At 46.2% G+C, this 16599-nt stretch overlaps 1 protein-coding gene across 8 annotated transcripts in view; it reads left to right on the top strand.

Annotated features, from left to right (window-relative positions):
* WWC3 (WWC family member 3) overlaps window positions 1-16599 on the top strand; it is a 100245-nt gene that overhangs the window by 65906 nt on the left and 17740 nt on the right. For all 8 annotated transcript variants that reach the window (XM_053917224.2, XM_053917223.2, XM_053917220.2 and 5 more), the window contains 4 exons: window positions 588-661; window positions 10178-10420; window positions 10860-10949; window positions 11781-12346. In XM_053917224.2, coding sequence (XP_053773199.1) covers window positions 588-661; window positions 10178-10420; window positions 10860-10949; window positions 11781-12346 — 973 coding nt within the window. The remainder of the gene's footprint in view (window positions 1-587; window positions 662-10177; window positions 10421-10859; window positions 10950-11780; window positions 12347-16599) is intronic.

Genomic DNA, 16599 nt, shown 5'->3' with positions numbered 1-16599 from the left:
AGTCAAAAATGTCTGGCATTTTTTGCCCAGAGATTTTGGCAGGAAGGAAGGAAAGAAGTACAAGACTCAGTGAATTGTGTGACTCAGTCATTGCTGCTCATCATGAGGTTAGACTTAGAATTTAGAGACTCTTAACTGGTTTGAGAGAAACAGGTTAGGTCGAAGGTTCTCTCCTGGTTTTGTGGAAATGTCAGGGGAGAGTGGCTGGTGAATTGGCACTGTTGATGAGAATCTACTGCACAAAATGGGATGAATTGTTTTGCCTTTGTACCAACTTTTATCAAGTAGTTCCACATTTCTCTTAAAACGTAATTTATTGTTTGGAATTACACAATAAATAAGTACACTTTCACTGTTTAAAAAACCCCACCAGTGTTGGGAAAGCAAAAGTCTCCCCAGCCCCACTGATCAGAGGTAGCCGCTGAGTAGCGTTTGGTGTGTTTTCTTCCAGACCTTTGAAAAGTGGAAATGGAAAGATGAATTCAAATATTCTTCATTGTTGCTAAAAGTTTAAATGAATTTTCTATTTTGAAAATATATTTTTAATATGCTTTCCTTTCCCCCCTACCCCACTCTGTTTTGGAAAGTTTGTCTTCGACGATAAAACAAGACTTGTAGACCGAGTCAGGCTTAACTGGCAGTATGAAGAAGCCAGAAAGAGGTAAGAAGCTCCTTTTTCAAATCTTGCTTTCCACTCACCTGCTTTCTCCCATGCAAAGACTTTCTAGTATTCCACTGTGTCATTGTCCACATTTTTTTGGAAAGTAGTGTCTGATAGAATAAAAAATAAAGTAGCTTCTTAATATAAATGAGGGGGAGACCCAAAAAACTGGAATTATCTTTTGAAGGGCGAGCCCCTTGTAGTAGAGGCTCCCCCCGCTAGGTGAGCATTCTAGAGATCCATCTGCATCAGCAGGCCAGCTGGCGGTGTGGTGAGGGGCTGGGTTTGGCTTCAGCAATTTGTTTTGGAGACTGAATGCATTTGCCCATTTCATGACGGGTGACTGAAGAGTGCACCTGGACACACCGTGCTGAGTGTTCAGCAGTTTTTGACCAAACAACAGCATGACCCCCATGCTCCACCCTTCCTATTCCCCTGATCTCGCTCCGAGCGACTTGTTTTTGTTTCCCTGGATGAAAAAAGTCCTCAAAGTTTTGCTGATGGGGAAGAGGTGAAACAGAAAAGGGCAGAAGCACTAAAAGGCATCAAAATAGATTTCAAAAACTGTTCTGAGCAGTGGAAAAAGTGTCTCAATAGGTGTATTGCATCAGATGGAGAGTATTTTGAAGGTGACTGAAATTTAAACATGTAAGAATAAATACACAATTGTTACAAATAAATTCTGGGTTTTTTGGGGGGTCCCTCCTTGTAACAAAATTTTGCGTCCGTTTAAAATGGTGGAGTTCTCAAAATTGCAAATAGTTATAAACATGATTTAATAAAAAGATACTTTTTTGGCTTTCCTTATCCTCTCAGGTACTTGGAACTCCCTATCTCCCTACCTCCCTATCTTTCTACCATCCTGCCTCCCTCCCTCCCTTCATACCCTCTGTCCTTCCTTTCATCTGAGCGCCAGTCCCTCAGACCACCGTAAGCAAATGGTTTTCTCTCTTAAATATGTGGCTTCTAACTCCATAGGTTAATGGCAAAAGTCACGTATCTTGGTTTGAAAGACAGTTTAATAAAGATTAGGTCAACAGGTGCTGGCATTACCTAATCCATGGGTGTCAGACTCATTTTCACTGGCGGCCACATCAGCCTCGTGGTTGCCTTCAAAGGGCCAAATGTAATTTTAGGACTGTATACACCTAACTTCTCCTTAACTAGGGGCAAGGAGCTTGGTGCTGCCACTGGGTAGAAACAAGGTGGAGGGCTGGATTCGGCCCCCGGGCCTTGTGTTTGCCACCTGTGACCTAATCTATTTCATTTTGATAGTGAGAATCTAAAGGCCATTGTTTCTGTTAACCTGTGTTGTAAATCATCTGCCTTCTGAAAATCTAGACTTGACTTTGTTTGTGCATTTTCAAGTTTGTCTTTCTCTCCCTCCCTCCCTCCCAGTCTTAACCATAGGGCACGGGCAAAATCGAGAGGTGGTGCGTAGTCCTCACAGGCGTGCGGGACTTTTAGCATGTCCTGTTTCACCCCATGTGCGCAGGGGCCCTGGTTTCAATAGTCTGACCCTGGCCTAGCACTCATGTCCTCCTTTTAGACACGCTCTGGTTTTTTTGGTTTTTTTGGCATTCTGGAAAGAGTCTTAAAACCAAATGACTTGAAAATATATAGTTTAGAAAGCTATAAAGCATATCTTTTTAAAGTTTCTTTTGTCTTAGGGGGTAGGGAAAGAGGAGTAGAATGCCAAGCGGGGTGAGGGGTCCTTTCTGGAAGCTTAGTAGTTGGGTCTGCTCAGTATACTGTATCATTCATGGATGTCTGGAAATCCACTTCGTTGCCTTTTTAGAAAATGTAAAAATAGCAACAAAAGCCGATCATCTGACTCCCCACTGGAGGGCAGGCTGGGACTGACATGGGCCTTTGTTTGCCCAGGCCTCTACCCCATCCTTCCCGTCGTCTTTTCCCGAGGTATTCGTGGTGGGCTTTCTGTTTGGCCGGGGACCGTGGCCAAGCCCCTGCGGCCGCGCTGCTTATCTCCAAGCTCAGATTCCCCATCTAGGCTCAGGCCTTCCCTTGAGCTGCCTGGGGTTTGTCAGGGGATTGTCCCTTTGGAGTGTTCCTCTGCTCATTCTCACATGTTTCTTCTGGAACTGCACTATGTGGGCGCTGGAATTTGCTGTGTTGTATAAAACGCAGAAACTAGGTGGTTGCTACACTTGGGAACATAATTGTTACGTGTTTCGCTGTGACATTTACCAAACATAGCAAGTGATTTCTTTGTTTTCCAGAGATGGTATGTCAAGATAATACATTTGGGTAAACAGTTGAGTATTTGAGAAACGTATTCAGGGGAGGACACTGCACTTCCTCGTATCTGTTGAGTGAAAGAGGTATTTCAAGATTGCTGGAACCTCGGTATGAAAAACACTGCAGCTACAGACTAGGGTCCTGTCCCCAGTGTTTCAGCCTTTGTGGGACAGTAAGAGCTTCTCAGAAATGCCTTTCTGGGCTGCACCGTACAGACGTCCTGGGGTGGCCCTGCCTGTCCTTTCCCCAGGAGCAGTGGTTCCCAGCAGGGGCAAGGGGAACTCTCCAGGGGACTTCCAGCCATGGCTACAGACAGTTTGGGTTGTTACAACTCTGGGGAAGGCGCATTTGGCATCTGGTGGGGAGGATCAGTGATGCTGCTCACTACCCTACAGTGCCCAGGATGCCCCCCACAAATGACCTACCCCCAGTGTCACCAGTACCGAGACTGCGGACCCCTGCTCTGTGCTGGACAATTGTGGCATCTTAGCGGGGCCATCACTGCATGATTTCCCAATGGCTGATCTGTGTGGGTGACCCTGCTAGCTTCATCCACACAGAGAAGCTGCTGGGGGACTGGGAGACTGCACTTCTTCTCAATAGCTGCCATGTTGCAGGTGTTTCGAGGATATCGAGTGGTTTGTGTGGTGTAATCACATGTGGTCTTTAACCTGTTTGGGAGATAAACTCCTTCATAACTAACAAAAATACGTGAGGAGAACCAGGGGTTCTGCCTGGGAGTGGGGATACTCCTGGTTGGATATGAGTACACATGCCAGGGTATATATGTGTGCTTGTACACACACAACACATGCATCTTTGCATATGTGTGCATGTATGCACATGTATTTTAATTTTATTATGTGAATAATACATGCATACATTGTTGTTGTTTTTGTCAAAGGCACTGTCATAGAGGTCATCCATTTTCCCCTGTCTAATGCCGTCGTTAATGGTTGAGTGTGAAACCTTCCAGTGTTTTATGTGAACATTTAACTAAATTCAGACCAGTGTACTTAAATGTCATGCATAGCTTCTGTCATGTGATAACCACTGGTCTATGGATGGACATTTAGATGGTTCCAGTTTTTCCTTTTCACAAACAGCACGGCTGTTAACGGACCCAGCCTGGCAGAGGTGACTGTTTCCTCACATACTTACTAATGAGCTGTCTGTGTCTAGAAACACGTGCATAGAGAGTTCTGAGAGATGTCACCCAGTTGCCTTCCAAAATGACTTAACCACTTCACACTGCCACCTATGACGATCGAGAGTACTGGCTTCTATGTCTCCTTGGCATCATTAAATATCATTGTTCTTTGTAAATTTTACTGATGTCATGGGCGGAGACATTCTCTCAGTTGTCGTATGCTTTCCCTGGTCACAGTGGTGCAGTTTTGCACTGGTGGTGCAGCTCAACATAATTTTGTGTGACTTTGGGCTGTTTAAATTGCCGGGTCTGAATTTTTTTTCAGACAAATGATCCTTTCAAAGCACGTGAGATCCCATCATTCCTATGTTCGTAGTGGATCTCAACCATTGACAGGGCAATTTTTGGCCCCTAGGGGACATTTTTGGTTCTTGTGACTGCTGTCATCGAGTGGGTGGAGCCAGGGGATTCTGCCAAACACCCAGCATGCTCAAGACGACCCCACAGCCGGGATTTAGGTGGCCCAGAGCATCAGTAGCACCGCAGTTGAGAAATCTTGCTTTTGTCTTGCTCCTAAATTTCTACTGTTTGTAGGCAACATGGGCCTGCAGGAGCAGGTAGAGAAGGAACTCTGCAGGTGGGATTGATAAATGCGGGATCCTGAGATGGTGAGATGATCCTGGATTATGCAGATGGGCTCAGTGTCATCCAAAGTAAAACTACCCCCTGCAAAACCTCCGGAGCTTTGCCCTTTCTCCCTCCCTCCCTTTTAATTCTCACTCGAGGACATACTTACTGATTTCAGAGAGGGGAAGGAAAGGACAAAGGGAGGGAGAGAGACATCCACGTGAGAGACAGACAGATCGGTAGCCTCCTGCACGTGCCCTGGACTGAACCCACTACCCAGGCTTGTGCCCTGACTGGGAACCGTCGACCTCTTGGTTTGTGGGATAACGCTCCAACCAACTGAGCCACCTGGTCAGGATGGCTTTGGTATTTCTGAACCAGGAGAAGTTTCTGTATTTAAGTACCTCAGAGAAGTCTGTCCTTATATATCTAGATGTGAGTGTTTTTCCACAGTTCGGAAATCATCAAAATGCAGTGTTGTGAACAATGAGAGGTTTCATGTATATTTGAATTTAAAGGATGTTTGTGGAAATGCGACTCATAATTCCAAATGGTGGTGTGATTTCTAGAGAATTCTCCAGACCAAACCAGCACTCTCATGGCTAGCTTTGTGTTCTTAACTCTGGGTCATGTGAGAGGCGCCCAAACAAGCGCTGCTTCCTTTCCCTTCAGGAACATCACTTTGGATTCTCAAGGCAGACTATAGGATGGGAATATTGGTTAGGATTTATTGGTTAAAAATTGTAGAATTTTTCAAAGCCAATTTGGAAGAGCAAGTCTTCTTGAAGCAATCCCGGTGACGCAGATAGCTCCTTATTTTTAACCTAAGAGCACTTGTTCCAGAACTGTGCACAAACTGTAGCTGTTTCCATAGAAACACTCGCCGTCCAGATAGGAACAAAACATTCGGCCCATCCAGTTTCTCTGTGTCTTAGTGTTTGTTGCCAGGATGGGCCCTGCTGTTCATCCGTTGTCAGGAATCAGGGTAGTGTTAGGATTCCAGTGGAATTTGATCAGTCGCTTGGATTTTTTCTTCATTTCTCAAGTGACTGTGTATCTGGGTTTTGGGGGTGGGGCTTGGCTACGAGAAAGAAAGGAAAGGGTCCTTGACGTTGTGGCGCCCTCTTCCCCATTCAGGCCAAGAGAAAGAAGCCTGCAGACGGTCTGCTTTTCATTTAAGGAAGTCGCTCTCTGAAGATCTGTACATTCAAAGGGGAAAAGATGTGAGGGCAGGGAGGAATGTTGGGGTATTAGGAGACCCTTATGCCGCATATTCTAGATTCAGACTTCTCAAATTTCCAGTGTAGGATAAAGAGTTGGGCTGAATGGACGCTGGCTTATCGATATTTAGTTCCATCAGCTGAAGTGATTTCCTCGTTCGTCTTAGATCTCAGGTGAGATTTTCTTGAGGTTACGCTTTTTATTTAAATGGATATTTACAAAAAGAAAACTAAGGAGAAAAACCTAGAGTATCACATCTGTAGCTGTAATTGAAATCTGAAGGCCTGAGGCTCTAAGCTGACACCGCGTCCTGGAATGCGGCATTGGGACCCGTCATGTCTCATCACTGTCACGTGGGCCCGCCGCTTGCCTGGAGTGCCACTTCTGTTCCAGAGAGCCACAGTATTTTAGGAACATGTGAAATTATATAGTAGACAGCAGAATTTGCTGTAAGTCAAATAATTGGGGATTACTCTGGCTATGTAAAAATGCCTCCAAACTGTGTAATATAGAAAGTGCATGTGTTCTTGGAAAAATGCAAATCGTACTTAAGATTTCCGTGTGAATTGTGAAGGTCCGAGTAGCGTCTGCAGTATGAATGCAGGTTTCCATTCATGGTTTAATGGGGCCTGGATTGTAACAGGAAAGGTGTTTGGGCAAAACTAGGAAAGGAAAAATGATTCTTATTTTAGTTCTGTCCACATTAGACCTGTTCAGGGAATAGAATTTGGAAATCACATAATAAATATGAAACCTGAATGCTTGACTGACGGTTTGCTTTCATTTCTTCACTGCCGCAAGCACGAGGTCATAGATTTTAAAGATTTTGAAGTTTTGAGAGATTATGTATAGGCCATAAAATGTATTCCATATCCCAAATAAGAATCAATAAAAATGCAGTTGACTTGTAGGGAAAAAAGAACCCTTGCCAATTTTAAGTGGCTCTTAGTTCTCTTTAAAAATGAACTGGGAAAAGTTTCTTTTTTGTAAACTTGAATCATGACCTTGCTTTGCTCCCATGTATTTAATTTCACTGAAGTAATATTTCAGGAAACAACCATTCTGGACATTTTTTTCCTTGTTTTACCCACAATTGGAATGATGGCAGTCGCAGGATTGGGGTTGCAACCCTGGGGTCAGCTGTTTGGCGTGGATGTAGAAGAAGGGGTATTAGAACTACATTAGCTTTAGCCTTAGGTGGTGAGTCTGTTTCCTCCAGTAACCCTAACATGCCACAGTTGCTCCTTAAGGGTGGCTTGTCTCCAGGCCAGTGGTGTGCTAGACAAGGCATATTGTTTTAAATGCAAAGCTGTCTTGCCTATCCCTTGGCGAATGTACAAGAAATCATTGAGGGAATCCTTTTAGAGCTTTCGGCTTCCAGTGCAGACAGACAGACACGTGTGTCTCTTTCGACCTGGCCGAGGGCAGGTCTTGGGTGTTTGCTTCCAGAATGTAGATACAGGGAAAGAAATAGCATCTTGCAATAGATGCCAGTATTCTCCCAGAGTCATATATGGCTCTGAAATGGACATGCAGCCATTTGCATCATTGGGAAAGGGAATAATTTTTTAAAAAGCACTAGTCTTAAGCACACAAATGTTTACCTAGTGTTCAGCACAGCCCACACAACTTTTCCAGATGGGTTGCGTGAAGTCAGCTTCTTCCAGATTTTGTTTCTGCTCCTGAGGTTGTCCCTCGCCATATGTCCTTGCATATTTTTCTGTCAAGCTGTGGAAAGTTACACTACAGTGTTTAAGTTGGGCCACAGTACTACTTCTTTGATGCCTGCAGTGGGCAGATCTTTTGAAATTTGCCCTTTGTCTCCCCTCCCTCATGCAATTCCTTTTCCGTCCCCTCATTCTTTGTTCTGATAGTGGACGTTTCTTGAGATTTTCTGGGAAAGAGTAGGACTATCTAGGTTTGCATCTTCTATCACCCTCAGCAACTCAAATCCTTGCAGCACAGCGGCTAACCTGGACCCAACTCAAATGAAATCTTGATCCCATGTGTAAACCTCAGAAATCTGAAAAAGAGTGCTTTTAAAATACGCCTGCTTGTAGTGTATGTTTGAGTTAGTATGCATTACAAGGCAATGGCGCTAACTTTAGCTGGGCTGATGGGCTTTCCTGTGGGTCCACTACATTGAAATGAAACATTTTGAGGACACAATGGATTTGCTCATTGTTCTTCATCTCTTTTATATGTATTCCTTACCTTTGACTTGTCCTGATCTATAGTAGAATGTTCCAGAAATTTCATTGGGTATAGTGTCTGATTTGGCGCTAACTTATTTATGGGTCTGCTTGGAGTGTATTTTCCTCGGGCTTCGGTTATATGATGGCCATAAATTTTCATTACGCTAATTAGACAGAGGTGGACGCCTAAGCGCAGTTGGATCCCTAACTCTATTCAGCTGCGTCTGTCATTAGTTTTTTCAGTGACATGATTTGGCACCATTTTCCAACACATTTGCAGGAAATTAGTTTTAAGTTAGAAAAGAACTTGTCTAATAAAGCTACTGACATTCAACTATTTTCTTTACCTTCTTGGGGAATTGGAGGTGAGTAAATGCATACATTTAAAGTAGTTGACTGGGTTTTCTGGTTGGTTTGGTACTTGAGGAGGGGATCTTGCCTGGTCCTCTGGCCGGGCTGACTGGCTCCCGTGCTCATGTCTGGTTCAGGAGGAGCCCGCCTTGGTGCAGGGCTGGCTGACAGGCTTTAACACGCGGGCCAGTACCGGTTGATTGTTCGTACCTGCAGGGAGCACAGTGTTGAGGATCCTCATTCTGCAATCTGGGCCCAGCAGGCAGGACGCCAGCTTTGATTAGTGACATGTGCCCTGGGCACGGGAACTGGGAGTCTCAGGAGCACTTTTGCTGTTCTCATTTTGGTGAGGATCATCGCATGGTGCCTAATGCAAGTTCCTAAGAGCCCCAAGGACAATGAGCATCCTCCAGATGAGGTCCGGCTGCCTGAAAGCAGAGGGTATCCAAGTTAAGCAGGCATCACAAGCACCTGGAGGGCTTGTCAAAACCCAGATTGCCCCACCTGGTCCCCAGAGTACCACTCTCAGCAGGTCTGGGTGGAGCTTAAGGTTCACATTTGTACCAAGTTCCCAGGTGATGAAGAGGCTATGGATCAGGGACCCCACCATGAGAACCGCTGCCTTAGAGGCTGCAGGACTGTGTGTGCCTGCCATTGGCCTCCCTTGCAGCTCTCTGTGACCTCAGAGAAGTCTTTGGATTTGGTTTTTGGACATGCGTGCCAACCTCTGTCCTCCACAGCGCTGGGTTCTGGTTGAGTCTGGCATTCCTTGTTTCTGCCTGGAAACAGATAATGCTCATGTTTAGCCCACCTAAACTTAAAAACATTCTACTCCTGCTTTAAAACGATGCTCTGAAAATATGAGTCATATCTATTTCACTTGATCTGCATTCACCAACACCCCAGGACGCAAAAAGTGGTGCAGTCCATTTGCCGGGCAAACACATGGACGTGTAGGCCCATGGAAAGTGACGATAGAGTCTGTATTTTGCACCTTGAGGATGCGGTGCCGACAGTGCGGCTCACTGGGTTGCACTCAGAGTAGCTCATACCACGCATGCTCACTGGGGCTGACAGTCACCCTTACATACATTTGCTGGTGTGTATGTTCACTGCCCCATGCGTTCAGCCCTTGTTGGCTCTCTGCTCTCCGCACGGCATTTGGAATTTTGCACACAGTCAAGGTCTCCTGGGCAGGAGAGAGCCCACAGAGCACCGGGTTTCAGGGCTCCTCATTCAGGAGCCCTGTGATGGGTGCATGTCTGTCCTGTACTTTCTCACGGTGGGTGTTGGCAGTTAGGCACGGCCGAGTGGGCAGGAAGCCGGAAGCCCCTCTCATGTGTGCAGTGGTGTTTAGCTGGTGGTGATGGGAGTTGGGGAGAAAAGAGCCGGCTCCCTCCTGCTCTGGGACAGGACTGCATAGGAAACCGCGAATCTGAAACCACACATGGGTGTGTGGAGGACTGCCAGCCTTTTTGTCAGTTCTTTGAAACAAGCATGATGTGGTCACCCTGAATCTCATATACAGGGTAATTACACTCATTTTTATACACATATTTTCAAATTCTTTATTTTTATGAGTTCACGGTCACTCGGTGCAGTGATTTCAGTATTACTTAGTGGAGTGACTTTCTAGAGTCAGTGTGATGGTGCTGAGAACAAGTGGAGACGGTTTTGTAAGTTCCTGCATTTTTTTCTTTCCATTTCTTGCAGAGTCTCAAATATCCAGCAGCAACTGGCCCAGCTTGATAATGAGTCCTGGCCAGGCATGGCCGAAGCCGACAGGGACCGGCTGCAGCTCATTAAGGAGAAGGAAGCCCTGCTTCAGGAGCTGCAGCTCATCGTCCAGCAGAGGCGGCCGGTAGAGGATGTGGCCCGGCTTGAGGAGGAGAGGAGGCGCCTGGAGGAGGAGATCCAGCGTGCTCGCGCCACCTCTGTGCAGGGTGCCACGGAAAGGTGGGCTTGCCCTCCAGACTTCCAGGAGCAGGGCCCAGCTTCTAGTGAAGAACTAACCCAAAAAGCTACGTTGGCAAACTTGTGCATGGATTGAGAAGGGTCTCTGTCAGGGCAACTACTGCCTGGCCACCTTCCTTGCCCAGCAGAGAGAAGGTGGAGGGAGTGTGTGCCTTACCTTCTGTCCTTCCACCCGTCCACCCATCTGTTGAGCTCCTGCAGCATATCAGGCATTGTTCAGGGTGCCGGTGGTACATTTTCAAGCAAGACCAAAACAGCCTCTGTTATTTTGGCATTTATGACTTAAGTGTGCTTTTTAGTATTTAGCTATTCAAACTGAAATCATTTGGGGGATGGAATTTATAGTTTAATTTCTCGTTAGGAAGATATATTTGATGTCCTTGACATCCGCCAATGGGCTGTTTTTTTTTTTAACCTACAGGATTCTACTTCAGGAAAAACGAAATTGCCTACTTATGCAGCTGGAAGAAGCTACTCGCTTAACATCCTATCTCCAGTCCCAGTTAAAGAGGTAGGTATGCTCCATTACCGTGTTATGAATATCGTGTTATAATGACATGTCCGGGAACTTCCTAATTCCCTTTAGCTTGGTTTTCTCCACCAGAACTTAGAACCAGAAGGGGTGGAAACACAGAATGCAAATGTGGGCACGCTGTATTTTCAAGAGGGGCTGCTAATATATGATTCAAGGGATATGAGGAGACTGAATTCGGCTGCAGAATAACAAGTCTGAAGTCACATTTATTTCAGGATTGTGTAATGCACAGCTTCAGAAGTGTGTGTATCCATTTGCATATATGCACACGGACCTTTTTATTTTGGGTTTTTAAAAACCATTATGGATTTGGGGGTTATGGATATTTTAAAATAAGATTTGGATGCTCCATGATAGCTCCTGTTTTCAAGTACTTACTGTATCGTGAAGTATAATGGTCAGGGCTTTCTGTTATAATTTTCTCAGTTATTCCTTGAAAGAGCTTCAGGTGATAGGAACTGTTTTTGTCACAGCCCCCAGTGAGAAACTGGGAAGCTCAGAAAGGGCAAATAACTTGGCCACATGGACTCAGCTAGTCTGCCTTTGAGCTGGGCTTTGAACTCAGACATGATTCCTTGATGTTAACTACTGCTCTCTACCGATATTCAAAGGAAACAAAGGAAATATTAAAGAAGGTGCCTTACAGTGTTCGCAGGTGTTTTAAAGACATGCTCCAGTTCATGGGAGAATGAGGCAGGAGTCTGTTCCACTGGGAACAGACTTGTTGCTCAGCCTCACCGTGAACAGCAGGGCTCCAGTGCCGATCTTCGGGCTGCTTTCCTAAGGGCATGGGTTCTCTCGTTTCAGCCTGTCTGCCAGCACCCTGACCATGTCTTCAGGGAGCAGCCGTGGGTCCCTGGCCTCTAGCCGGGGCTCGCTGGCCTCCAGTCGGGGTTCCTTGAGTTCTGTCAGCTTCACTGACATCTACGGCCTGCCACAGTATGAGAAACCTGACGCCGAGTGCAGCCAGCTTTTGCGCTTTGATCTGATTCCCTTTGACACCCTGGGACGGGATGCTCCCCTCTCAGAGCCCCCGGTTCCCTCCGGCTTCCACAAGCAGAGGCGCTCCCTGGACACACCACAGTCCCTGGCTTCCCTGTCCTCCCGTTCCTCCCTGTCCTCCCTGTCTCCCCCGAGCTCGCCCTTGGATACACCCTTCCTCCCAGCCTCTCGTGACTCGCCCTTGGCCCCGCTGGGGGACAGTTTGGAGGTGCCAAGCCTGGGTGCCCTGGACAGACTGCGGGCTCAGGCCTCTGCTCTGGGAGAGGAAGACTTGCAGGGCGCGGCATCCCTTCCGCCGCACACATTCCCTGCTGATGGGGAAGGACCTCGTGAGCGAGGACCCCAAGTGGCTGCCATTGCCACCGGTACAAGTAAGTATGGACAAGTCCTGCGGGTTTTCCTGGTCTTGGGAGGAAGGCTTCAAATTCAGGGAAGACATCGTGTGTAAGGGCACTGAAGCCAGCTGGTGTTTCAATGACACAGCGAGCTTTAATTTCTGAACCATTGCTAGGCTGAGGGGGGCCACTGGCCGGCTGTATCCTGGAAAGGTCACTGAAATTGGCAAAGTAGTCTTTCCCAGGTGTTTGGCTTGTTTTCAGGAGGTACTTAATTGCTGACAAGGAGGGGAAGAATGACACAGTCTTCCACGTTGAAGGACTGAGAGAGGCGCTAGGGCCTCAGTGAGCTCTCAGGGTGTGTCCAGACGGAATGTTCCCTGTGTGCTGCTCCAGACCCGCACGCACACTGGTGTCTGCCTGTAGCCGAGGGAAATCTCCACTTCCTTTGTCTTTATGATTTCATTTCTTCATCCTTTGTCCTCATAGTTTTGAAGGTCGTAGTTCTATCCAAAGTGGAAATGAAAATAATTGGCATAATTTCAAAACATGAGCCGTTAAGCATCAGTCATTTCTACCGGATCGGTTTCTCTGGTGGTCTTCAAATTGAGAAACATGTAGCCACGGGGAACTTCATCCCTCCAGTCACCGTTAACTTGGTACCAGGGTCTGTCAGCTTATAGTTCATGTAGAAAACCGAACTGCTGTTCTAGAGAATATTCCAGCTGATGGCTTGTGCACAAAGCAGGGCCTGGGCTTCAGCCCTCCTCATCTGGACCCCTTCTGCTTTTCTAAGCCAGCCTCCAGGAACTTTAACTTCCTCAGGTTTGAGAGAAGATCAAGAATAAGCTCTCTCATTCCTGCAGTTTAGCCCATTTGATGAACTTACTTGCACACCCAAACTGCTTTAGACATTGTCACGTGAGCACCAGATAATTAGTATAGCACAGTGGACGTGGAGTGGAGCAGGGGCGTTTGGCCCCCAGGGAGATACTGGGCAATCTCTGTCTGGAGACAGTTTTGGTGTTCACAACCGGCTCCCCCCCCCCCCCTCCCGCAGGGAGGTGCTACTGCCATCTAGTGGGGGAGAGCAGAGATGCTGCTCAGCACCCTACAGTGCAGAGGACAGTGCCCACCACAGATAATGATCCAGCCCAAACGTCACTAGTACTGAGGCTCAGAAATCCTGGTCATGTAGTGTTGAATAGTTTAAAAGTAAAGGGTAGAAATAAAATGTGACTACAAAACCAAGTTTGACCTTAAGCAAGTAGTGTAGTGGAAACAGCTTTAGATTAGCAGCTTAGAGACCCAGAATCTGTTCCCTGCCCTGTTGACTTGCTACCCTGGTGACCCTGAGCGCATTCCTGGATGCGGCTGAGTCTTAGCTTCCCTGCCCTGCAATGAGGTGATCTTCATAGGCCCTTCCATGCCCCACCATTCTCTTACCCATGGGGTTTTCCATATAACCACGCTGGTCACTACATATGTATTAATATGAATAATGGTCTCCGCTAACACATATTTCATCAGCTCCAGGGCTTTTGGCATCTCTGTCATTTTGTGTCTTCCCCTCTGTGTTTGTAAACACAGCTTTTGTATCCCCAGATACAGGGTACACATACAGGTGGTCTTCACCGGCACAAGTTCAGGGCTCCATGTTTACTCCTTTCATTCCCAAAAGAAAATACAAAATAGGGACTGAATTAATCTGTTGCTACTTAAGCTCAGTTTCTCAGTGCCCCTACCTCCCATGCGAACTTCTCTTTAAAGGTTGAGATACAGTAGTATCAGTCTCATTATGCAGAGAATCCACACTAGGCCCAAGGGCCCTTTTGGGCCAGTAGAAAGGCAAGGTGGGAAAGAGAAGAGTTGACTTAATTTCTGATCCTGATTTAATTTTTCCTTTCCACTTTGTGGCCAACATTATAAGGCTTCCAACTTTTTAGACTGAAAGGTATTTGTATATGGTATGGTCATATACTGCCACCTGGTGGTATATTCCTTTATGACACTGTCAGTTGACTTAGATCCTTACAAACTAGAAATGACCCAGCAAATGGGTCCTGGTGGGGGCTCCCGGAGGGCTGGGTTGGGTAAGCAGCTTCAGACATGGACACAGTGACTTCTTGCGTCTCTGATTCTGGGAGCATCATGGCTTCATAAAGTTAGCGAGGGTCTCAGCACTCCTTATGTTGCTCCACCCCTCATTTATGAAGCCCACGGTCACACAGTTCCCTCTGACTTTCCATTCCAGTGTGGCTAGGAACAGTACAGTCCAAGTTTGACCTCAAACAAGGTTTAGTTAGATAAAATTTTAGGAAGATAACATTCAAAATTGCTCAAACCTACAAGACAAGCCCTAGAATATAATTTCTCTTAAATCAGTTTCAAGGAACAGAAGGCGGTACAGGGAAGTACGGCAATAGATTGTAATCTGGAACATTTTTTACATTTTTACTACAGTTTTATCTTCCCTGAATTTTAAAAGTCAAATGTTCCATCATTTTGAAATACTTTCCAGTTTTTATTTCCCATTGGTATTTGCTGATCTAAAGCCATGAAGACCTTGACTTTGCTTATCTACTCCTTGATGTTTTTATGATGTTCATACTGTTTAAAATTGTTGGCTTAAATTCTGAAGTTTTTTTCACTTTGTGCTTTTATCTCTTTTTCTCATGCAACTCCACAGAAACGCTCGCTGTAAGTGACCTTGGAATTTTCCTTTACATTGTTGGTCAGGCTGCGGCACGTCTTTGTGCCATGAATCAATGTCTTCAGGGTGGTTGGGGCGCGGCCACGAGGGCATAGCTCATAGTTGTACTCCAGTGAAGTTCAATGATTACCATTATTATTTCAACATTAGTATTTATCATGCCAGCTAAAGTTGTATAAGAAAGAAAAGCTCGAAGTGTTTATTCTTCTATATACTTTCCCCCAGACTTTTAATGGCTTTCATTATTTTTAATATGCTAGGTGGCAGCTTGGCTTACAGTGTGATTTTCATTCTGTCTTCCTCCTCTCTGTCAAGCAGCATTGATGTCCGTAGGTCTCAGTGTCTGTCTGTCTGTCTGTGTTTTAAGGATGAAAAAGGTAGAGATTTCAAAAGCAACTGTTTGGAAGCTTGTTTACTCCTGAGTTCATTGGCTTTGCTCCCATGGTCCATCTCATTGCCTTGGAGCCTGAGAGCAGATGGCTGGGGTACATGTGGGAGCCGGGGGCGGGGGGTCTGCTGTGCGCTTCTTTCCCTCACCTAGGGCAACTGCTGACCGCACTTCTTTCAGTCAGCTCTGCTTCCGGTTTCTCCGTGGTTCCAGGGGCTGATCCTGGGATCACTGAAGAGTAATTGCTTCATTTCCTTTGTCTCTTCATCCGCCTTCCTTGCGATGAGAGAGAAACTGTCAGAGTACACCATCAGGTTAACTAGAAGTGCTTATTGCAAGGTGTTAAAGGAACACAAAGCCATGTCGGAGCTGTGTCAAGTGTTAGAGCTGCGAGTGGAAATAGCAGTTGTCATTTGCTAGGATCTGTGCATTAAACTGAGGGGTTCCATCTGCAATTCAGAGCTGGGAACTTTGGGCTCTTCCAGATGGCAGGAGAGATAAGAGGAGTGGCACTTAGGAATCCTGACCTACGCTTTGAGAGTCGGTGCCTCCAGCCACCCCAGAATGGAGGTGGCTCTGGCCCTGAGTAGAAGAGGAGCTGGTAGTCCCCCGGCTTGGCCCTGCAGGCCTTTGCACGGTCAGCTGTTGTCTGCAGTTGAGATTATGGGACCAAGGACCATAGCCGCATGTGTTTTGTGTCTTGTTGAACATGTTTGGATTCAATTGGTGTGTGAATAGTAATTCGATTGAAAAGGGAGATGGTCACAGGTAGATTCACCATTTCCCTCAAGTTAGGGGGTACACAGATGTCTAGATTTTCAATTTCTAGAGCTTAGATGGCTGAAGAGAGGCACAGAGACAACAGAGGAGGTGCGTTATGAACAGGAGGCACTGCCATGTCAGTGTGAGGCTCAGTTGCGCATCAAGGCCCTCTGGGGACATAGTGACAGATGATGGGCCTGTCCCGGGATGGTTTTGTTAAAAGGAACTTGGTGCTATGAGGGAATGAGTAGAAACACTTGAGGAAATGCTGAAAGGAAAGATATCAGTGGTTATCTTTGGTTCTCAATTAAAAATGATATGAGGTGAAAAGAAACTGCATAGAAACGGTCGCTTTCTAGCCCCAGGAAAGCAATTTTGGAAGCAAACCTGGGCTATGGGGAATACTGCAGTTAGATGGACAGATGT

This window comes from Desmodus rotundus, chromosome X (genome assembly GCF_022682495.2).
Source record: "Desmodus rotundus isolate HL8 chromosome X, HLdesRot8A.1, whole genome shotgun sequence".
NCBI classification, from domain to species: Eukaryota; Metazoa; Chordata; class Mammalia; order Chiroptera; family Phyllostomidae; genus Desmodus; species Desmodus rotundus.
This window is presented reverse-complemented; position numbering and strand designations above follow the sequence as displayed.